This window comes from Bradysia coprophila, chromosome III, assembly GCF_014529535.1.
Source record: "Bradysia coprophila strain Holo2 chromosome III, BU_Bcop_v1, whole genome shotgun sequence".
Classification (NCBI taxonomy): domain Eukaryota; kingdom Metazoa; phylum Arthropoda; class Insecta; order Diptera; family Sciaridae; genus Bradysia; species Bradysia coprophila.
In genome coordinates this window covers 152,968-176,970 of record NC_050736.1, presented here as the reverse complement: position 1 = coordinate 176,970, position 24,003 = coordinate 152,968, and the positions used below count along the sequence as shown (strand labels likewise).

Here is a 24,003-nt window from a genome sequence, read left to right as displayed (position 1 = left end):
CAAGGAAACATCATCGTTAGTAACAGAAGGAAAATCTGATGCGGTTGTTAAAGTAAAGGGAAAAAATGGTTGTGATAATTTAAGCCTCCTTTGGCTGTAAAAATACAGAACATGTAAAAATGATGTCTCATTTCTAATCTGATAGACAGCATTTTTTTCATGTCGAATCATTAAAATCCGCAGCATCATCCCTCATAACTTTTCATTTCTCGGTAATGATGTGCACTTGTCACTTAAATTTGCCATCATTAATTATGTCATGTTTAGAGCTACAAACGATATATTTCAAATTTATTATGTTTTTATATTTTTTTTTACTTCACAACGTAAAGCTCAATAACGCATCATCTCTCTACTATATGTTTGATATGAGATGACACATAAAAAATTTCAAGGATTTTTCTCTACAAGAAGAAAAAAAGAAGCAAAAGAAAAATGGAAATGTGAAAAGCGTATTCAAGTGTAAAGAAATTGTCGCGTTGAGATTTTACTGTCTTCATTCCATGAGAACAAGAATAAGAGCTTGGCAGCCTGGGCTCGGTACACGAATCGATGCCATACTATCATTGGGAGCAGAAGGGTTTTTTTTCGGTTCTGTGATATCGTGTTTGTGTGGTTCGATTCACATTTATCCCATATCCCTGACACATAATGTGGCTATATAATGTGGCAGCTATGGAGCATTTTCAAGACGAGAGAAAAAAATGAATATAAAATTATACGAGCCACCAAAACATTATCCAAACACAAAATGTAGTATATGGTAGAATGATATGCTTTATCCTCGCCCGTATACAACAAACAAAATACAACAGAACAACATATACCATGCTCATGAGGGGTGAAAATTTCAATAAATTTTCACGTGTATATTATTCCGAGTCAATTGAATGTAAGAATACGGCATGCTTAGCATAGAAGAAAATTTTGTTGAGTGGAAACGATGATAGGTATCATCTATATTAGGATTAAGATAAGTGTATTAGTTTTTCCGTGAATTCCAAAAGCTTACAGTGGAAAATTCCGCCATGAAGTAAATTATTTTGGCGGAAGGAAGAATGTTAAAACAAATTATTTTGATTAAAATCCTGATATTTAACCGTATGAAATTTATCAACTGAACTATTATGAGGTTTAAATACTCTCGAACATTGAGTGAGAAATGTGCAGTTTTGTTCAAAAGTTTGGTATTTGAGCAGCGTGGATTAAATTTTCGGTTACTGAAATGGAAGCATATAATTGCTGTAATTATGCTAATTTTAGGGTTTTCGTTAGCATACTTGTCACCTTAAGCAGTCGGAACATGATGTTACTGCGTGAACATTGGGGAAATTGGGGAATAAAAGCCATGTTAACGTATTTTGATTTTCTTACAATATCGAGCATCCCTGACAAAATAGGGTCTGAGCACAGCATTGCTTCTAGCATGAATAGAAAATATTCGGAGGCTGATTTGTGTTTATTGTATGATGAAGAGCATCCTAAGTGGTAGCTCTTAACACTAAAGCCTTGTCAATTCAGTGTTCATGTTAGGAGCAGTGCTGCAGTTTTAGACAGAATCCAATTTCAGAAATTCGATTTTTCGAATTTATAATGTAAATTTTCCGAGTCAAAGAAAAATATGGGAATAGTAGAAAACGACCTTGTTTGGAACTTTTTATTTTGTCGTGTGTGGCGTTAGTAGCTCGAGTCGAAGGCGGGAAATGAAACCAATCAAGGGATGATACAAAGTTTCGAACAATTATGTAAGATATTTTAGTCACTAAAGCACCGGTAAATGAGTTTTATTGCAAATGCCAATGAATTAATGACTCATTTCCTGGAGACTTATTGAGTAAAAACAATTTGTCAAAAATACATTTGACTTTCTCAAGTTTTTTAGAGCAGGAATGGGACTCTGCGTGTGATATAAAACTAACTTCTTTCTACAAAAAAAAAGAATTTTCTTTAGTAATAGATATAGTAATTTCATGTGATTTCGCCTACACCGGCTTTCGTATACAAATAAATAATGAACTTAATCTTATTTAACCAGAACAAATTACAAGGTTGAAGAAATTGGTAGACGCGCCAGCTCTCTCTAATTCAACGAAATATAAACAAAACAAATCTTAATAATCCAACATAACAAGAAAATTTCACATAAAATGTTCTTTCGATCCATATATAAAAACACTTCACCGAACGAGCAATATTTATCTTTTAACGCAATTGAAATATTCTAATACAAACATCAGAATGGCGTGTTACGAGCCCCTTACATTTTCTATCTCAATATATCTTCGCATGCATAAGTTAAGTATACTTTCTAATTACGTTCTTGCAGAATGTGTAAACATAATTTGGTAAAAAGGTTAAGACACATTTCGTAGATCTACATCTATAAGTGGTTATACATAACCTACTTTAATCAAATGTACGTTGATCTTTGTTGAAAAGTATTTAAGCGAAATAATATTAAGAGCTACCATTCAGCATGCAGTAAAATTTTATGTTTTCTCAAACTCAGCGACGAAAAGTGAAACGTTGTATGCAACTCGGCGATAAATTGATTGAGGCACACAATGTGTATTGTCACACTCGTCCTGCGGCCATGAGTGATAATCTACACATCTAAATTAGAAGTTCTAATGCCTAAAAGAGCAATTAACACTCGGTTGCATTAATAAATATTAGTTAGCTCAATTCAGTGAATAAATGAAATTTTAGTAATGGACATGGACGTCAAAAATAAGCGATGAGGTCTTGCTAGTTTGAAACATTTGATAATACTGAAATCACAAGATGGAACACACTCGATAATTATATTGGTGACTGCTACACTGTTACACACTGTTATCATAACAGTGTCGAGTGCCGTTCAGACGATTCAAAAACGGAAATCACATGATTGATACTTCAAATCCTCAATGGATCATACATCAAAATTAGAACATTTGAACTGGAACGATTCAGGACAAATTCAGGGTAACGTGAAATAACCCGAAACCCGAAGATCGTTGACTCGGTCAACTTAATCTGCCCGATTCTTTAAAAAAAATTATTCAGGAGCTAGAGTCAGTTTATTGCGACAAAAAAGACTGCTCACAATAGTGGCGCAGCCAGTAAAAAATTGAATAAAAATATCCGGCTGACTTTGTCAATAATTTTCGGATTTCTTAATTTCTTAACGTAAACTAAGATAAAAATAGAAAGTCAGAAATCGGAGCTACGAAGTTATTCAACTACAGCTGATCTGCAATGTTCACAGCTTTACTATATCACCCTGGCTGATGCATGCGGGGTGTCAATAACTTTTAAGGAATATTTACTTCCATTATGCTCATTATTACTGCACGTTATACCACAAAACAGTATTTTCTACGATTCTAACAATTCTAGATAGAAAAATGAAATTGTGTTCGTCTATCCATTTTATTCCTGATTGCACGTCACTGATTGTTTTCATTTCGGTTGGAATAAACATGACAGCCTTTTCGTACACATCAAATCCACTTGTCTCATACCAAAAGTTTTTTTTTTGTGTTGAATCGATTGTGTGAATGTGAGCGTGATTTCTATTTTCGAGCTGCTATAGTTGTATCGTAATGCAGAGAACAACACCCACGGTTATACACTATTAGTTGCTTCATTATATCTGTTGCACAGTCAACGATTATATATCTTTTGTCACTGTTTTATGAATAGAGGTAGTTTCAGTTTGTTGATAACCGCATAATATTGTCCAAATAAATGAACATTTCAATTATTAAAAAAAATAGCACAAACCAATGACTGTATGAAATAGTGGCACAAATAATAATTATTTTGTATAGCGGTATAGCCCGATGAAATGAGTTATCGAGGGAAAGTAATTTTAATTGGAATGAATTCAACTTTCTTTCGAAATTTTTTCTCTTTTTTTTTGACAAAAGTTATTGTTCAAGTGTTAGTGAATGTTACTTTGAATGCTATCCTGTGGAGAAGACACAACGCGGTGTAAAACCGTTGTCGAACCACAGTTTAGAATGCAAAATGTTGCTGAAGATGTAAATTTAAAAAAAAAACAGGAAGTCAATATGGGGACTGTTATAGAGACGCCCATCATTTGTTATCCACGACTTCCGGAATAAATAATAAGCTCTGGCTAATTAGGTCTTTTATAGCAAAAAGTATGTTCAAAGAGATTGAAGTAAAAGATTTCTTAAAAATAGATCAAATGAAGTACAGTGAACGACATCTCAAATGTCTCACTGTCATTTTTTTCAGAGAATGTCATTGTGAATTTGCAATGACACAATAAAATTCTCAGAAAAATTTGACAGTGAGACATTTGAGATGTCGTTTACTGTAAAAGAAAAAGACGGCGCTCCGATGTCAAGCGTCTTTCTAGAAATATGCAATTATTGCATGAAGTCATCCAAATCCATAATAATCATGAAACCGCAACCGAGACTGATGCCGATATTCACGTTAACTTGGAACGAGTCAAATTCTGACATATTTCTAAATGCTAAATGACATTTCTTCCAAGTGAGGGTTTTAACCAATATTCTTTAGTTTAAAATTAGACCAAGAAAAATCTTCCGCAGCCCGGGGCAAAAGAAAAAGTTTTGCAAAAAAAATGGAGTGTTCGATTCAAAGTAATGCAAGATGAACAGTAATATGCATAAAGTTCAGATCGTTCATCGCAAGTTTTACATTCAAATGATAACTTGAAACTGTGTGCTCATGGCCCACACTCTAACAGATCTTCTTTGACCAGATATGTGCTGTGATTTTCAATGGTAACAACTACAGAGCAAAGATTTCCGAATAAAATATTTCGTACAAAAATTGGATAGAAAGTGTTGAACCTTATGTGTTCGGGTTCGAGCGGAATGCTTGAAAATAGTTGCTAAAGATTTTTCTGATATATTTTTTGTGCGAATTTATTTATATTAATCTCGTCAACAAATCAAATGATATGGTTGTGTAGTACGTTCGTACATATCCAAAAGTTATGTGTATCATGTTACATACAAGTATCACAAACATTACAATAAATTGTCATAATACCTTATGACAGAATAGCTCGACTTTCGGGTTTGAGTTGAGATGAAATATATTAAAGTTTTGATGTTAAGAAGCTGCTGACACAAACATTATTTTTTATGAGAATTTTGCTTTACTTCTGATATAGAAGTATAACAGAAAAAGTTTTTTTTTCTTCCTTTTATATCCAACAACCTCGACACAGGACACATTATTGCTTCGTCTACGTTATGGTGTTTTGATGTTTCAGTTTCATATATACAGCGTCTTGAAATGTACAGTAGTTGTTGAGTGTGAGGTCATAAAGAAAAATCATTTTTCATTTTGATGGTGAAAATTGTAAAAATTTTATTCGTTTTTTCCGTAAATGGTCTCATCTTATATCGAGTGTTATATCACGAACGTTAAACTTTACATCATACTGACTCAATAGCTGACTCAGCACTATTTTATTTATGTGTATGCCGATGGTACAGGTGCAAATAAATCTTAAAACATTTGTCAAATGAAAACATTTCAATAAACCCTTCACTTCGATTCCCAATAGACTTCATACAATGCATTTCTTTGTTCGTCGAAAAAAAAAGCAGACGACACGAGATGAGAACAAATTTCCTCGAACGGTAATTTTATGGATGATCTAACCGTTACACCACTTTTTTCTCATTATGTACTCACTTCACACGTACATTTGCGTTTGTTTATTTGTTTACAGGCAACATGGACTGCAAACATTTAATGTTGATTATTGGCTTGCGAGAATTTGCAGACGAAGATACAAAACCGGCAAAGAGAGATTATATACAGTGGTATTTGCATCGAATGATTCCGTTGGTGTCTCGTCTTGGAATGCAAATTTCTTTGTATTGGAAAACTAAATAAAACGAAACCCTTAACACAACGATGTGAAATGTTCAATAAAGTATGGGCATCTAATTGGTTGTATAATGAAAAAAAAAAAACTGTAACTCTTAACGGTATTTATAGCAACCAATGATTAGGTCAAGTGGCGAATTAAATGATCGAACATACATTTCATAAACCATTTTAGAGTTTAAAGAGATTAAAGTCAAAATAGAATAACTCTGAAAATTAATAATTACTGATATGATCCATTCTCCGCATAAAAATGCAAACTAGAATATTATGCAATAACTAGTATGCAGCGTGAACCATGTACATTATATTTCGCATACGTACGCTCCCTCATAAATAATGCAATAACAGAAAAAAGGATATTCAACAACGGAATGTTATACAAGCAGAAACAAAAATTGTATAAATGTTGTTACATTCAAAACCATTCCCATAATATGTTAAATCTCGACGCGAATCATTGTTTGGCTGGGGCTGCCTGCATCTATCTGCCTCAGTTTCCATATATGTTGTATACCCCTTTCTACATAAATATTTACATTCCACGTTATATTTCGGATAAACCGTAGGAAAGTTTTGATGGTAACTAAAAAGGAAAATTTTCCATTTTCTCTGTTGCTGTGTGTGTGTGGCCCATAAAAAAAATAAAACAAACCAAACCAATGCTTAAGGCAATACAATTTTCTGGTCGAAAGACAAAATCATTTGATGGTAAGAAAAGAAAACACAATGTACATTTCGTGTTTTACATGAAAAATATTGTCTTGGAAAAATCTACTTGAAAAAGCGTTCTATTAAAAACTGCTGGGAATGACTATGTTAAGCATGGCTAATTTTATTATCTCCAGATTTATGGCAAGAAATTTGAATACCTACACTGAGTGAGTGCTATGGCGAGATGTGTAACTGCTCATCCTGCTTACACCATCCATTTTTTGGATTTTTATTTTTCGCCGTTTTTTCTGTTTTTGTGTGTGTAAGTATACTTTTCGTCTTTTTTTATGTTTCCCTTTCTTGTTTAAAATGCAAAATGATTTAATTTTCCTTTACTTCTTTTGTACAGTACAAGAAGATTATTCACACTAATAAGGTTATATATAAAACTTGATTGTTATTGCAAGATATCCATCCATGTAGCAAACAAAAATTTTGCTTCGAAACCCCAACAGTTCTACATAGACATTCTTTATCACACAATGTATTTCGATTTATATAGATCTATATAGTGTACACGTACATTATATATCTACGTATACCAAACAATGCATCATGTTAAACGACGACGAGTTGTTTTCCCTCGGCTAAGAATAATATTTTTGTTCTTATGGTGGAAAATAAGTGATGTAATTTATTTGTCTGATTTGCAGTTCGGATGGTTCAACATGGCGCTTTACAGCCTCCGTGAATAGGTTTCATTCTTATTATGATATGATTGACTGGATCTATTTTCGGTGTTTTTGTATTTAAGTTGTGTACCAGCAAGAAGTATTATTTTTATGTGGATCGCAGATGGAGATGAGGGCTTTTCGGTAAATATATATTGCAGCAAGTGATACTTCAAAATTTCCATGGAAAATGGAAATGAAGAGGAAAGAAAAAATATGTTTGGAAAGTATGGTTCAATTCAGCCAAAGTTTTTTTAAACGCTCCATTGGGCTAATGTTAATTTGGAGTTTGAACCTACGGGGTGTGTGAGCGTATGTGGGTGATAAATTATGGTCGAAGTATGGTAGAACATGAGTCTATGGTTTTTTAAAGCTATACAAACTTTCTGGGTAGATACTTCATTTCCAGATAATTTATGAATACGCAGAAACGGAACATGTCACATTAGCGAATTATAAGAAAAATGATTTTTTTTAAACTGTTGACATAGTTTCAAGCCGAACTAAATCAATAAAATTTCATCTTTCTTATAATTCACTAATGTGTCACGTTCCGATTTTGCATTTAACTGCTCTCGCAAGCAAAAACCATTTATTTTCAAACTCATGACAAGGACGACATCAGTCACAATTACTTTTTGTTGTCAAAAGGTGTTGAAACGTCACTAGTTACTTATGAATATTGTTTATACTGTGCTAAGTGGGATCCAAGTTGTTTATCTAACCCATCAACCTTGCAAAAACGAAACACATTGCGTTGTTATTAATGAAATTCAACGACTTTTGCAGTTTCTACAAAAGACATATCCAAGTGAGATAAAAGGTGGTTTTTATTAAACTTCTTTGTTTTTTATGTCATTTTTTCGCCTTCATTCTACACTTAAGTGTTCGAACATCTGCGTATAGAACAAGTAAATATTTTTACCAATTCTCCATAATATGTGGGTTATACATATATTATATAGATATAGACACATGAACTTCCTTTTTTTCTTTTCTGTTTTTTTTTGTTGTTGTGTTGATTGCCAATTTTCTTTTTCGTTTCGTTATCACATCCTCGATTTTTTTATGTTCCATTCTATTCAAACGAACATTTTCCTCTCTATATATAAGCATAAAGATATAAAATAAGAAGCCATTTGAATGTTTACATTCATGGCCGATACATATGCTATTCATTTCAAATAAAATTCGCTTAGCGATATTACATGCCAACGATCGCGAAATGTCTGTTCCATTCATATACGAATTTGAGCTTAAGGATATATACTTTGTACCAGCCCTATGATAAATACGCATTGTATTACAACTCTTCCTATCTAACAATTTTTATTTGTTTTGGCCGAAAGGAATGAGGTGGGTAAATAGCTCATGTTTTTTTTATGTTATCTTTTTTTTTCTTGCTTTGCAATATCACATCATATATATGATGCGTATGTTTACGTTTAACCATACGTGTACCTACACAAACAATCCACAAAAAAAAATTATGTATATACGTACGTACATCATATATGTTGATGTTGAAATGTACATCATTCAAATAAAAAAAAATGTTGTACAATGTTGTTGACAAAAAACGAAACACTCTCCATTTTGGGAAATTTAAAGGGAGATATCGCATTATTTGAATGTTATTGTTAAAATAAAATTCAGAAAGGGTATAGATACATTTTTTTGTAGTTGAAGCAGTAGCAGTAATGTATTCATTGTTCAAACGTGATGTGTGGGAGTTTTGTTTGAGTGTTTTTTTATCTTACCGGCAGATTCTATTGACGTGTATTTGCATAACCTTTAATGTAGTTTAAATTTCATGTCGTTTTTAACCTTTTCATACAAAATCTATTACTTCAGTATTTTTATCGTACATTCCGATATAAAAGAAAACACTAGACAGAGAATGATTCGTCCCGTCGTTGTAGATAGCAGATGACTAGTCGTTTCTAGTCTTTTTCATCTTTGGTTTTCAGTTGAGCCTGGTGAATCCAATTTCAATAAAAACTCAGGCAAAACTCTCAGATGTGTTTTTTTCTTCTCATTTTTTTGTGATTTTATTAAAGTGTAAAACACACACAACAAAAAGTGTCACTTCTTCGACTTAAAATAGAGATCTCGCCAGCAGATGAGTACCTCGGCTGATGCACTCGAACAATTTTTCCATAATTACCATTACGAATGCAACCAATTTCCGTAAAAGCATAGCGAAAATACAAATTGAAGTCCCAGAATTTTACTGCTGTCGTGCTACTTTCAGTGCCGCCTTTTCCATGTCGACACTTTTCACAGGTGCCAGTGGCCAGCATTAAAAATAACAAGAACAAAAAGTCATTCATTTTTCCAAGTACCCGTGGTGCCCGAAAACTAAAGGGCGGTAATGATGGCTAATTAAAAATCAAAACAAGTTCGCTGACTTTCAATTTATGGCCAAGTCACGTCATGATCAGTTTAAGATCAATGAATTATAACGACCTGTTAAAGGCAGTTTGTGTATCAAAAAGATAAAAAAGATATACTGATGAAGACTTGGTCGTAAGTCGAAACATTTGATGGCAGCAACACATATTTTTCTTCTTAAAATCGTCGTATGTAAGCAAGTCTACTTGACTAAGTTTCTGTGGAATTATTGTCATAGTCTCTTCTTTTACAAGTTTCCCGAAGTTTTGAGGTACAGATTGTATTTATGGTGTAACTTTCATTAATATCAACAAACAGAATTCCATCTACTTATGTTGAACTACTTACACCAACCGTATCCTGTTTTGACAATCAGTGTCGATTTGTAACGAAGTTACATTGTAAACAAAACTTCGACCGCATATATATTAATTTCATCGAAACTGATAATTGGATTTGGAAATGTTCTTATATGATCGTAAAATTGTGCACGTGCATTCGCATTAAGTTCCTCCTCTTCAAATACAATGTTTCAACAAGATTGTTCATTTACAACAATAATTTCCAACACAAGATACACTAACATTATCCGTTCGGTTATCTCTTCCCATCATAAACTCCATAAAAGACAACAAAAACCGTATACCTTCTACCGATACATCAAGTTGTGACGCTGTGGTTTGCCATTATAAAATTTATAGTGAAACTTCTTCGATATACATGTTCACCAATTTTAGTAAAATTAGTCAAATTATATAGAAGTTTTGACTAATAAGTATGTTCGAAACGAGATCTTGCACAGAATGTTATGTGTTCGGTATTTTTGATACGAAATAATTTGCTTCAGGTTCCTCAACTGCTAAGTAATTCAAATTGAAACATCATGCATGAATGAACTAATACAATCGATACTCTTTCAGCACGTATCCATCATTATAATAGTCAGATGATTTACTTTAACTTCCAGTGATTAAATTAATCACATCAACAAAGTTCCTTGTAACACAACGCATAACATAGCTCTAATAACAGCCAAATTCACGAAAATAATTTATATGACGGTGGGTTTGTTACATGATCCAGTTAAAGTATCAACAAGGACCACATTGTGTTTTGGCAAAAATGTTATTCTCCACCAGAAATAATATTCGAAATGACACAAATGAAATATGGTTTGCCAGTAATATAATCTAGGTGAGGTAGCTAACGTGCTTTATGTTCTTTTTGGCTTGCGTAGGTATAGAATTACTACACGTGTACGTGAATATGTCTTGTCGGAAAAACATAATGGTTTTTTGTATTTTTTTTTTGTGGAAGATGAATTATTCGTTCATGTTAAACAACGAGTGGTGGATTTCTTTTGTGATACTGGTTGTATTGAATATATACTCATACTCATTTAGGAGACAACTCAACAATTGCATTAGAATTGTGAGGGGTAATCCATAAAGTACGTATTGGCTTTGAAGTGAAGGTTTGGTCAAAAATTGGAAATACTTCCATACAAAATTGTGTACGGAAGGGTGAAGGGGGGGTTGAAAAGCCGACAGTAAATCGAGGATGCATTTAAGAATACTTTAACGTGTTACAGACAGCTGTCGTCTGTTATCGACAACGACAGTAATAATAAACGACCATCTCTGACTAATGAAGACTTATCTATCAAAAAGTGTTCAAAACAAATGAAGTAAAAGATTTCTAAAATCAATTTCTGAAAACCTTCGATCAAATGAAGTAATAGTTTGAATAGAAAAACTCTTAATATGCATGCCGACAGGTGAATCAGGTTAAGATGGGCGACAAAACGCAGATCTGGTGATTGTTTGTTCCTTTGCAGAAAAGATATTCTATTCATGAAAGAATCATAAAACTTACTGACATATTTCTGGCCAAGACATTCTTTAAACTGCCTTTTCACCATGAAGCCATGATGGCTCATTTTTGGGCAAATGGAGAAAAATGTAGACCACGACCAGATCCAATCAGATCAGTAAGTTTCATGATACTTATAACCCTGAAATATGCACGCATTAAATATTCAATCAAACACTAAATGATTAGTTCACAAACCTAAATTACTTCTACCCACCAAATACATCTGTACTTTAAATTCGATTCGTGAAAACTGAAAAGCAAAATCAGATGTTCCCAAAATATTTTGCACATACGGTGGACTTACTAGAAATGAATAAATTTCAGTTGAGTAGCATTTTCACAGTCAGCGCAGATCTGGCTGCTTTCGTAGATACCATGTACCAATAATAAGTTCGTTACTGAACACTTTAATTATACGAAAAGTGTTGAGATAAAAATTCCCGCATGTACCACGCCAAATGGACGTTCATTGTGATCATCTAAATACCAAATTACACTGTACCGAAGCGGGAATGTAAAAAAAACGAAACTTGTTCATTTTCTCTTGAATTCTCAAATGACTGGATTTTGCATGGATCTGCTTACTAGTCCTTATGACGAATTTATAAACATTCACAACTATGAACCAACAACAGCAAAATCGATGGATAAAGTTCAATCTTGCGGGATTTAAAGTCGTCCTTCGAATCATTTATTCAAGAAAAAGTTCAGTAAAATTACAAATCGAAATAAAATGTGAGTATCTGGCCCAGTTAACGAAAATCCATATCGCAATTGGTATGTCGATGCATATAGCTACAGAACCAAACAATAGAATTATTACAAATTTAATGAATTTGCATGGAAAGTAAAATGAATCAACGATTTGTGTGGCGTAGCATTTTAGTGATACGTGCGGTAGTTGCACAATAAGAAAAACCGCTGTGTCTTAGACTCTGTATGTCAAGTTCAGAAATATTTAATATTTTATTGCTTTAAATTTAGCCACACTTTTCATTGTATTGCTGAAAAATATGTCTGACGGACGAGTGGTGTGTAACACCGATTCGATTGGATGTATACGTGTGCGAGAGAATGTTAATGATAAACGTATGATCACTTAGAATGTGTGAAAAGTATAACCTACACAGAATCGTTTTTCTCATAATCATGTGTTGTGAGATTATATGTGAAACACAAAAAAAAAGAATGAAAAAAGAAGAGAAAACAGCCGAAACTTTCTTGGCAAGCGCCCACATAACATAAATTATATTCAAATCCAAAACCGAATATTTTCAGATTTTCGTACGAAAGAATTTATAACTCAAGAAATTATATATTTAAAAAGAAATGAAAGGTATAGAAGAAAATACACAAATACTCAAATAATTATTTCTTTTTTTCATATATATTTCGCTTTTGCGGTAGATTAAGTATACGTATGATTATCGACCATCGAAATAAGTGGAAAAAATGAATCAAATATGTAGCACGAAAAACGATTTTTCTTAGATCTTTATCGTTTTCATTCTTATCGTTTATGGTTCGTTTTCGTATAGTTTTCCTATATATTGTTTCACATAAAATGATATTGTATGTATATGGATAGAATAGTTGGCAAATAGAACCTGGATCATAAAACTGCACAATTTTCCACTGTTTAATGCTTGATAAACCAACAAAGTTTTTTTTTCTCTGGGTTTTTCTTCAATATCAAATAATAAAGCTAAGCGAACTCATGATAATTTTATTATAGAAATTGTTTTTTTTTTATATATTATTTCTGTATACGGTGATGAAGCCAATGAATAGGGCTTTTGTTTCGTATTATTTTTATATTTTATACTCGATTTGTAATCATTTTCAGTCATGCAATCGACATAAACCACATAAATTCTATCCAACCGTTACACATATAATATTTTCCAACGATAAATGAACTATTTATAGTGAAATTGAATATGATTCGGACTGATTTTTCCCTTTGTACCCATTCAACTCTGCAATTTTGTCTCTATTACGAACTTTTTTTAACTGATTTAATTAAACATGTGTGCGAGTACGCTGAACAGAATCGAGTAATAAATTGAAAATATTGTCGATATTCGTCAAGAGGAAAAATAAAACACTTACCGCGTGCGAAGTAAAACACTTTTACACTATACACTTAGCACTCAAGCACTTTACTAAACTGCAAATTGGTATGATACTACAGTTAGTTACTAAAGCGCCGAAAATATAATAATTTTTTTCTTATTCTACTTCAGCGAGTTGTGTTTTTTATGTGTCTTTATGAATACGAAAATATTTAAAAATCATCTCATCTCTTACTAATTTTTTGGCCCGATGGTTTTATATGAGGCGAATATATATTTTCGATGTGAAAACTTCGGGGAAATATATATATTTTCAGTTTAAACAAAGTGAAGAAAAAAAAATACATTGACGAGTAGGTGGTATTAACAAGACATGGGAAAGTGAAATGAGCATGTTTACATTAAAATCTGCTGAATTTGTTTTGTTTGAGAAATATTTTTTTGTTGCGCTGGTTCTTTTTTCGGGATTTGATTTAGTTACTTTTTGTGTACAAAATGGAATTAATGTTTGATTTTCGTGGAAATTCAGATCGTTATATCACCTGAATATATATGTTTACATAATGAGTTAAATGATCTTTTTGAAAGACATTTTTCGTGTATGAATTTTAATTTCTTTTGCGATTGCAATGAATCATTTAAGTAAAAGAAAAATGAAAATAAAAAAATCGAAAAAGAAAATTGAAATTCAACAAAAACAAATTATAAATCTGCATAGACAGTACAACAGCCTTCTACATCTACAAATGAGTGCTGATGAGTGAAATAATAGCACCAGCCGTTGGTTTGAGTAAGTAAAAAATTCCCGTTTCGTGATTTTGAAAATGTTTTGAACTACAGTCAGAGGCAGTGAAGTTTCAGCATGAATTTGCGTCAGCTGTTTTTCAGCTGATCCAAACAAGCTTTCAAAACTGTATATACGTCTTTATACTGTTTTACGACTATTACTCATGTGCGTGTAGCAGCTTCAACGGTTTAAACAAGGATAGCCAGTTGTGATTGGATGTGTGTTGATCAGTTGAAAAATAGCTGAAGCAGATTCAGAAAATTCATGCTCAAATTTCACTGCCTCTGACTGTAAACAATTGCTGTAGATAGTTTAGTTTTGATTTCTGAATAATCCAATATACCAATAATTTGAATTCAAATTCGTTTTCTTAGTCTTTAGGTAATCTATTACTTCATCACACGAGGGAGCCTACTGCTCCCAGACTGATTCTTTTCCGTCTTCACCGATTGATCTTACTTCATCGATGATAGTCTGTCTTTTCTATTTGGATTTATTTTGTCCTTGTGCCATCAATTGAACTATTTTTATAATTTATTTTCTGAAACACACAGTTCTGGGAAAACATTTGGGAAAATGTGTATATCAAGTTATGGGGAAATGCTTTCTTTAAAGAGTACTGTACCATCAAATGGAAACCATTTCAAATTGACTATTCATCTGATATTGACAAAATAAGCTATTTGTTTGATATCAAGTACTGATATTTAAAACGAAGAAGAAAGAAGTAACAGATTTGCTCGTTACATGACGACACGCTGTAATCGTCACATGGTCGCTTGTCGGTTATAAAAGATTAGTATTGATTGGACATTGCATTCTTCATTGCTCTTGTTTTCCATGTAAATAAATAAAACTCCACGTTAAATTACAGTCATCTTCAGGGCTTTAAGAAAACATTTACCATTATGTATTGCTAATTATAACTTAAGAGGTTCCGAGCCTACGCTGAAATTGTAGCCTACATTTCTGCGTTTCGAAATTTTTGATCGCTGATATCTTTTTACGAGAGCCCTTTTTGAAAAATGTACGACCACATTTTCGAGTAAAAATATGTCAGCTTTGAATAAAAAATAAAATTGTCTGTGAAAGTTCCATGTGCTTTGAGAAAAGTGTACCTTTGATGCAAATTTGGGGCATCGGTACAGTTTTCTCAAAGCACATGGAACTTTCACAGACAATTTTATTTTTTATTCAAAGCTGACATATTTTTACTCGAAAATGTGGTCGTACATTTTTCAAAAAGGGCTCTCGTAAAAAGATATCAGCGATCAAAAATTTCGAAACGCAGAAATGTAGGCTACAATTTCAGCGTACGCTCGGAAGCTCTTAATGTTGATATTTATCTATAAAAGATCGCAACCTTACATGAATTATTTCCTTACTGCCGTGAAGATAACTGTATCATAACAATCGAAAACATGGTGTAAACACGAGAGCTTGGAGCTTTATTTATTTATCTAACGATAATTTCCCATCTATCTAGAGCATTTTCGTTAATCTCGGTCCAAATGTTTATTTTGACGAGTTAGTGATAAGCCGAAGGCGCGGCGGATCATAATCCAACTCGTCAAAATAAACATTTGGGCATAGGTGCATATCGATATCATTTTTATGTGTCTATGCAAAGATAAATCCAAACTCCCTCTCCGAGCTGATTCATAATGTTAGTCTAACCACACAGAGATTTGCAGTATATGCACCTCTTACCAAAATTTTTATCTTGTGGGCATTACGGATCTGACCTTCGGCCACGCAATGCCCACGCGTCTCGATAACAATTTTGGCAAGAGGTGCATAATCTTATATTATCGGTTCCGAAGTTAAAGTTTTGAAAAAGCATCACATCATCTGGAATATACAATTAATTTTATGCAATCCTAACAGTCGTTGCATTTTTGAATTTAGTTCTTTGGCACATCTCGCTAGCGAATGTCGCTTCAATAAATTTATCGTTTTCGTAAATTTTTAGTTTTATTAAATAATTTAAAAAAAAACATAAAAAAATCAAAAAAATCTAATAAAATGGGCGTACGACCAAGAAAATATAAACCGTTTTATCCGACCACTGTGGGATCAAATTTACATGATCCGACATTTCAAAAGCTTCCCTCGTACACAGTGCGTCCGAAACCTGATCCAATTAATAAAATCTGTAAAAATTGTCTAACTTAAACGAAATTTTGAAAAGCTCTCATGGAAATCAAATTGCAGGTTCACCTGGACCAGCAGCCTATCCTGCAGATCACGCACTAGTTGGACGAAAAAAGCATCAAAAGGTTTCTAAAACAATTTATCCAGCAGATCAGGCTCACATTTACAGTTTGCGTATCAAAGGGTAAAGCTTTTCTTTTGACGAAAGTCATTACAATTATTTATCTCGGTTCTGATTTTAGGAAAGATTTTATGATTGGAAAAAATCCCGGTAAATTTTTAATTAATGTAGCTCAATGATGTATTTTTAATAACTTTAATAAATCAGGACCAGCAGCGTATCCCGTCGAAGAGAGTAGTGACAGAAGTCCTCTGCAGATGTTGGCATCTATTTATCCGAAAGACAAAGGCAACGTGTTCACCATGAGGAAAAAGAAGTTAGTCTCTGAAAATTTGGATGAAAAAGTCAATTTTATCGTTTTTCGCTCGTTGCAGAGATGAAAAGTACTTCACAGTATCGCCAGGACCTGCGATTTATCCACGTGAAACCAAACGTGACGACCAAATCAATTCAATTCATCCTCAAGATTTGTCAAACAAATTCTCTATGGTTCCTAGGAGGTATTGTCTTGAATTTCGATTATTAACCACCAATTCGACTATGTTGATTCATGTTCCAGAGAGTCAGTACTGAAAGTGCAATCACCGGGACCGGCAGTTTATCCGAATAAAAACACCGGCGATATAAGTAAAATTGCCACCATTTACCCAACGGAAACACAGCTAGCGCCGACATTCAAAAGGCTTTATAATACACAAGATCGACAAAAGCGTCCAGCTCCCAATGCATATCCTGTCATTGCAGAAAAGCACGATCCCAAGCGATTTAAAATAGATTTTATGAAAAAGATGAGAGTGGGCAGAAAGGCTCCAGCGTATTCTTTAGGAATACGACATACTCCCAGGCAACAGCTATTAATTATGCCCGATGATGAATATTAGGTCTTAGGTAAATAAATGACGCCAAAAATTGATTCCTTTAATTTCGTTTTGAATGAGTCATTCTTTCAACGGATGAGACCATTTCCGTTAAATAACAATCAAACATCGTCAACCAACCAACCATGAAATGGCTTAAAAGTGTGATACCTTCTACTGAATTACTTGTGGAAGATTTATAGAAATAAATTATATCGATTATGATAACCCCAAAAAATATAAAGAGACAAAGAATAAATCGAATCCCAAGAGAAAGCTCAATCTCTTTCCCGTATTGTTACCAACTAATTGTACAACGAATAAATTAACAAAAAAAAAAGGAAAATTCAAAGCAGCCGAATTGATTTCGATTTGATAAACCATGAACGAAATTAATCTTATCTGAAATGTAATTATTTAAACACTTGAAATTACGGATGTTGGGGATAAGACGATTGGTTCGATCTATATACAATACAGCCATTTAGATTCGTTGTATAGCTTTACTTGCCATTTAAGTAATCACATCGTTATAATGCAAAATGTTCGAAATGTTATTAAACAATGCGCAAGTTGATGAAACGAATAGGAAAACAGCAAACGATCTGATTCATATTTTATCGAGAACTTATCGGTTTTGCAAACTAAAAGTTGAATAGTTTACTGGACAATGTGAAAGTGTTTTCTTTTTCAAGCAACTCACCTAAACATTTGACCTCGACAGACAACGTTGAAAACGCACATTAACCTAGAGGATATTGCTGATGAAGTATGAAAATCTAGAAAATCCAGAAAAATTGGTTTTCTCAAATTTTCTTAATTTAGAAAAAATTCACAAAAATTGCACAAAAGTAATAAAACTTCGAGAATATTAGAAAAACGTATCTCAAAGATAGGCAGTGTTGATTTGATTTGATTAGGCAGTGTTTACAAAGACATGTTCATTCCATAGTGTTATACTCAGCGACTATTTTGAGAAATTGTCCTAATAGTTGTATCTGAAATCTAGTGTTTTCGTCGTATTCCGTATATTGACATTAGCTTCGTATATCTTCAAAAACCACAATATCAATTTGCGTTTTCCGTAATGGGTTATATTTAGTAGTGGCTTGACAGTAGTGATACGAGAAGAATTACAATATAATTTGTCAAATTTTTGAAAACGTATTCCGGTTTTCTGGACCAACCTAGTCCGACAAAGTCCTCTAGAAAATTTAAATGCAAAAAAAAACTATTTTGAATATAATTAGTGCGGTTAATACGGTTAGTGCTTGCTCAAGAGTTTTTTTTTAATTTCGAGCTTTCCAAAATGAGTGCTAAGATAGTTATTTATGTAAAATCGGATGAAGGTATATTATCGCACTAGATGTCAGATTGCCAATCCGAGGCGAAGCTGAGGTTGGTAAGAAGTCGTGTGCGATAATATACCAGCATACGATTCGTGTTGCATACAACGTTTTATGCAATGAAGAAAATCGTATAAATATCAAAGATAATTTTAGTGTGACTTCAGTAACACGTGGATTCTATCGCACTAGATTGCGATAAAACCCCTTGTAAATCCTTTATCGCACTAGTGCGATACGTTCATGCGACATTGATCACAGGCGGCGTAAGTTACAAATACCATCACTGAATTTCATAAAGCTTATTTTTGTCATTTTATTGGTTTAGCGCGAGTGCATTAGAAAATATATTCACAATGAGATATGGCAAGAAATAATTAAAAATCGTTTCGTAATAAAAACGGCCGTAAAAAACTCGAATTTTTTTTTTAAATTACCCGAAAAATTACATTTTGAGACAGAAAGTCTTGTCTTTGGTATGTAGTAGTTAGTAGAGATGTAGAGACACTAAATATTTTATTAGGCCCGTTATGATGACAATGGGATTATTTGTGAAGTCATGAAAACCCTAAGAGTAGCACTTTGCACACTCGAAAACAAATCGTCTTGCACTGGGTGAGTTTAGAAGTCCAGCGTGATGTTTAATTGTTAACCGATTAGACGCTTCAGATATTTACGGTCAGGTTTCCTAACATTTTAGTCTACTGCGAATTTTCCTGTTTTTCTTTGCAGTTCATGTCAAAGTACTCTAAATATTCGCAGCTAACGCTCTTAGAAATTGGTATACGCCTTACCGAATCGACACTTAAGCTGCTGCTGCTGCTGACGACACTACTATTACCTTAATATTATCTCAATTATATGGAACGTATAAAATGACATGACTCATGAAGAAACACTTACCCAATGACAATTGTACATTAGCTGAATTAGTCTGCATTTCATTGCATGGATGGCTATCGTAAATTTCTGTTATATATTTTACTCACGACAGCGCCATTGCCGTACACATTGCCCAATTTATCTAACATCGGAAACGTGAAGACGGAAACTTATTAAAGATAAATGAGCGATTGTCTATCTCTTGTACATTAGGTTGAAAATTAGAAATAAAATGAAATTGTTGTCGGGAAGTGATTAAAAAATAAAATTGGTGCTCTGAGGAAGTAAAGGAAGGAAAAAAAAAAACAAAACACAACCAAGATGTAGCAGAACATGAAAATGTCCCGACGAAATTGAAGCGGTAAATGTTTCGAATAAAAATAATTTGGACGAGAAAAAGGGAAAACATTCACTTGTTTGTTCTTCATTTTAATGAAATAATAAAAACCAAAAAGAATGTTGCTTTGTGTAATGTTGGGGCACTTATCTCAAATAACAAAAAGATGATGGCCAAATAAAAGGAAAAATAAAATACAGTGAAAATTACTTTTCACATACATAAATATATATCCCACCAAGGCGGTTCTCTCTTTTTTGTCATTGTTCTCGTTCTAGGTGTACGTACATGTACATCGTTTTTATGGTTTTATCACCGGATTCTTTATATGATCCATCTATGATTTTGTAGACTTTTTTTTCAGCATACCCTACAATGGACACTGAAGTTGGATCAAGCGTATTATTATACTGACGAATTTCGATGCCATGGAGGTACATAAGGTACATAAGCGAGGTAATAAACTGAAATGTGTTGTCGGACAATAAACCGAAAGAGCCGTAAATTCACTGTTCATGCGTTGTTGTAGTAGTATGCCTCTCAACTCATGTCGTTCAATTATTTTTAAAAGTTCAAAATCTGTTTGTTAGAGTCAAGGTAGAATTCGATGAATTTCAAATTCAATTACCATAAATTCGACAGCGATTCGGATTCACGTTACAATGAGTAAACAATTGCATTAATCTGATCGTTTCTTTATTGGATTTACATTATCAATAAATGAAATCTTTTTGATGACAAATTTACGATTCAATTCAAATATTGGATTCCTTCCATTTAATTGCGCATATAAGGGTGCTTATTTAAGACAAAAAGTAAAAGTTTTCACCTATACCATGCTTCAGGTTGAAATTGAAGATGAAAAGTTTGCGATATTGGCTATTTTTTACATCGAGTTTTTTCTTCACAATCGCGTAAAATTCTCATAATTTAATTTTTAGTCAGTCGTACTCAAGTAGGAATATAGAGTGGCTGATTGACTTTCAAATTAATTTACCGCAGATGGTAAGGATACCATTAGCACAACTATCGACGCTATTAATTGATTTGATTGAAGTGATAATTTTTCATGTGCGGTGGATTAACCCTTTTTTCGCTACTCAAAAGACAGTTCGAGGGAGAAAATTTAAGTTTTTTTCCCTCTAGCCATTTTCTCCATAGAACTGTCATTTTTGTCTTGAAAAATGGTGCAACAAATTGATGTTTTTGTTTCGTGAAGAAAAGCGCTTAAGCACGCCTCGGAATATGTTGAGCAAACCTCTGTAAGAAAACAGGAAATTCCAACTCGAGTCGGGACTCTAGCTTCGCTTTTGTCGCAGTTTTGCTTTTGTTGGAAGAAAATACTCCGGTAAAGAATATTGTTTTCTCGCTATATAAGTACCCGACAAAACGAAAAGGTGTGGCAATGGTCGATGTTATAACCCTCATTAAAAAGTCGATCAATGGGTTGTGATTTTCGCCATTTTAGGAAGAAGAAGAATGACATTTCAGGCCTATGACGCTCAGTAAATACACAAGCGTGTGCAAATTATGTTTTCTTCCCGATACAAAAACGAAATATATCGGTAAAATAATTTAAAAATTTGTCTTTTTCTGAGCTAATCCGACAACCACGTAATAAAAAGTTTTCTTCCCGGTATACGGTCAGGATTTCCCGGTATCGAAAAAAGTAAAAGTGACTTCCCGCTACATACATTTCCCGCTGGTTTGTGCAGCTATAATTCGATTTCCCGGTATCCTAAATTTTTTTTTTATAGAAATTTCCCGGTATCCTGGATACCACGGATACACATAATTTGTACACGCGAATACACAATTTGTGAAACTATTTATGTTTCAGGTTTCAGTATATGTTGAATAAATTGGTTTATTGAGTATATATCTCAATTTCAATAGATCATTGAAGTGAAAAATCAAAAAGAAAATGTTGACATTGGCGCTGGCGATCAGTTTCGACGGTCAAACCATGAACTTTCATCACAACCCATTAACAATTTATGGTGGCATTTTTAAGAGCTTTTGTAACATGGATTTCAGTGAATGAGTAGACAAATTTTCAACGATCCTAAAAATCATAAACGAAACTCCATCCAGAAATAGATAACAGAGAGAATAATGTTGGGACACTTTCGTTAAAGAGGCTAAGAAAGATAAAATTGTAATCCATGGAATCTATCAAAATCCTGAATTACCATAACATCTCATTAAATATGGTGTTATGTTGATTCAAGAACGACCATCTGCGTGCTGCAAAAACAACCATTCGGAATACGTGTTGCCTAAACAAGCAGCTTCTAATAATTTGTATCTTAAATATTAACAGGGAACTTTATGATCCACAAAATGACCTAACACAACATAATCAGTATTACATGTTAATGTAGAGTACATTTGAAAAAAAAAAAAATAGTTTCCGACACTTAAGGCAAATACTTTAGTCAATGTTTATGGTAGCAGTTAAGATATAACCGGATTTTATTACATAGCATCACGCAATCGACCATTTGAACATTGTTTTTTAGTATGGAATGCAAATGTTAAGTACGTGTCGGTGGCAAAGAAATTGAAATAAATTAAAGGCCCTCTTTGTGTTAACGATATTCCTTCGAGGGTATTGCTGTTAATGGGCTCGAATAAGAAATGTCAAAAGACTTAAAGTTTATTGCTCATTTCATTTTCACATTCTAACTACGTGTATCGTGTATGGTATAAGTGAGTTTAAATATTCTCAATTCCACTTTTTGCACCACTGCCAATAAATAAAATCTAGTAATTGACTGGTCAAAATACAACCCAAGCGATTCATCATCAATTTCACACACAGGCTCCGAAAATAGATTTTCATATTAATCGAATCCACATTTTTGTCATAATTGTGAATTGTCGAAGGGTAGAGAGAATCAAATACAATTTGATGGAAATTTGGTTGCATGCTTGGTCTCTTCATTTAAATGCCACAACTCTACTGCCCTACGCCATACAACAACGGTGTAGTATGGATAATGAAATTTGATTTGCATTTGAATATAAACTATTCTGCACCATATCACATAACACTCGCAAAATTCGACACTGAATATTTATATGGTATTTTGTCGCACGTGATGTACTCTGTCGCATATAACAAAATAACACTGAGTCCAGTCGAGTGTGTGCAGAGTAATAATGTCATTTTACCCTGATTAGGTTCGTGAAACTTGGATAATATGATGTGACAATGGCCATCGTTGGTCTTATATTATATTATTGTTGGCTGGCTAATGATTGGTGGTAAGGGTGATGAATAGGAAATTGATGAATGATGTGCCGATCAATTAGATTTCAGGATAATAAATTAAGGTTTGGCCAGGATATATCCATAAATAAATTTCAATTTAAAGAAGCAAACATTTATGAATGGAAAACATGAATGGAATGCATGCATAATTGTGGCAAATTTAAATTGCTAGAAGATTATAGTGGACATGGACATACTTGAATCTATTCATTTCGCATTCCATATACACATATAAATTATGTGCCGTAGACAATGGAAGTGCAACGAAACACTTGCATTTTGAAGTGTAATGTGGTTATGTGGTCAGGATTCAGGATGACTGGTATAGGGACACTATCCATGAATGCTAAATTAGCCGTCTTCAAAATTCCACAGCTCCTATATGTAATATGTTTCACAAATATTGCTTCATTTTTCTAATACAGTTAACCTCAACCGAATTTGTATTGTGCAGCGTCTTTGTATGAGGCAATCAGCTGGTGAAAAGCTGAGTCAAACTTATACACAAATTTGGTTGACAGTATTCAACATTCATCAAAAGTTGGGGTGTCATTCAAAAAAGATTCGTTTCTCCCTCCCATGTCTACGTCTTTCCTATACTTTATTACATTACAGTCACACTTT

General features: G+C 33.3%; 2 protein-coding genes across 3 annotated transcripts in view; one reads left to right on the top strand and one right to left on the bottom strand.

The window, feature by feature from the left end:
- LOC119074388 (trithorax group protein osa) overlaps nt 1-13,815 on the bottom strand; it is a 107,258-nt gene extending 93,443 nt beyond the window's left edge. For both annotated transcript variants that reach the window (XM_037180511.1, XM_037180518.1), the window contains exon 1: nt 13,656-13,815. The gene's annotated coding sequence lies outside the window, so the exon portion shown is untranslated. The remainder of the gene's footprint in view (nt 1-13,655) is intronic.
- A 2,484-nt stretch (nt 13,816-16,299) lies between these two features.
- Nucleotides 16,300-17,602, top strand: LOC119074326 (outer dense fiber protein 3-like). Its single transcript, XM_037180410.1, has 6 exons — nt 16,300-16,560; nt 16,620-16,743; nt 16,802-16,830; nt 16,888-16,996; nt 17,055-17,180; nt 17,240-17,602. The coding sequence occupies exons 1-6, from the start codon at nt 16,431-16,433 to the stop codon at nt 17,559-17,561; spliced, it is 840 nt and encodes a 279-aa protein (XP_037036305.1). The 5' UTR covers nt 16,300-16,430; the 3' UTR covers nt 17,562-17,602.
- Nucleotides 17,603-24,003: the final 6,401 nt, after the last annotated feature.

Excerpts from the sequence above, each read along its gene's own strand:
- LOC119074326 (XM_037180410.1), top strand. The coding sequence starts at position 16,431 with ATGGGCGTACGACCAAGAAAATATAAACCGTTTTATCCGACCACTGTG. Across the intron at positions 16,831-16,887 it reads TATGATTGGAAAAAATCCCG|GACCAGCAGCGTATCCCGTC; the intron begins GTAAATTTTTAA and ends TTAATAAATCAG. Across the intron at positions 16,997-17,054 it reads TTCACCATGAGGAAAAAGAA|AGATGAAAAGTACTTCACAG; the intron begins GTTAGTCTCTGA and ends CGCTCGTTGCAG.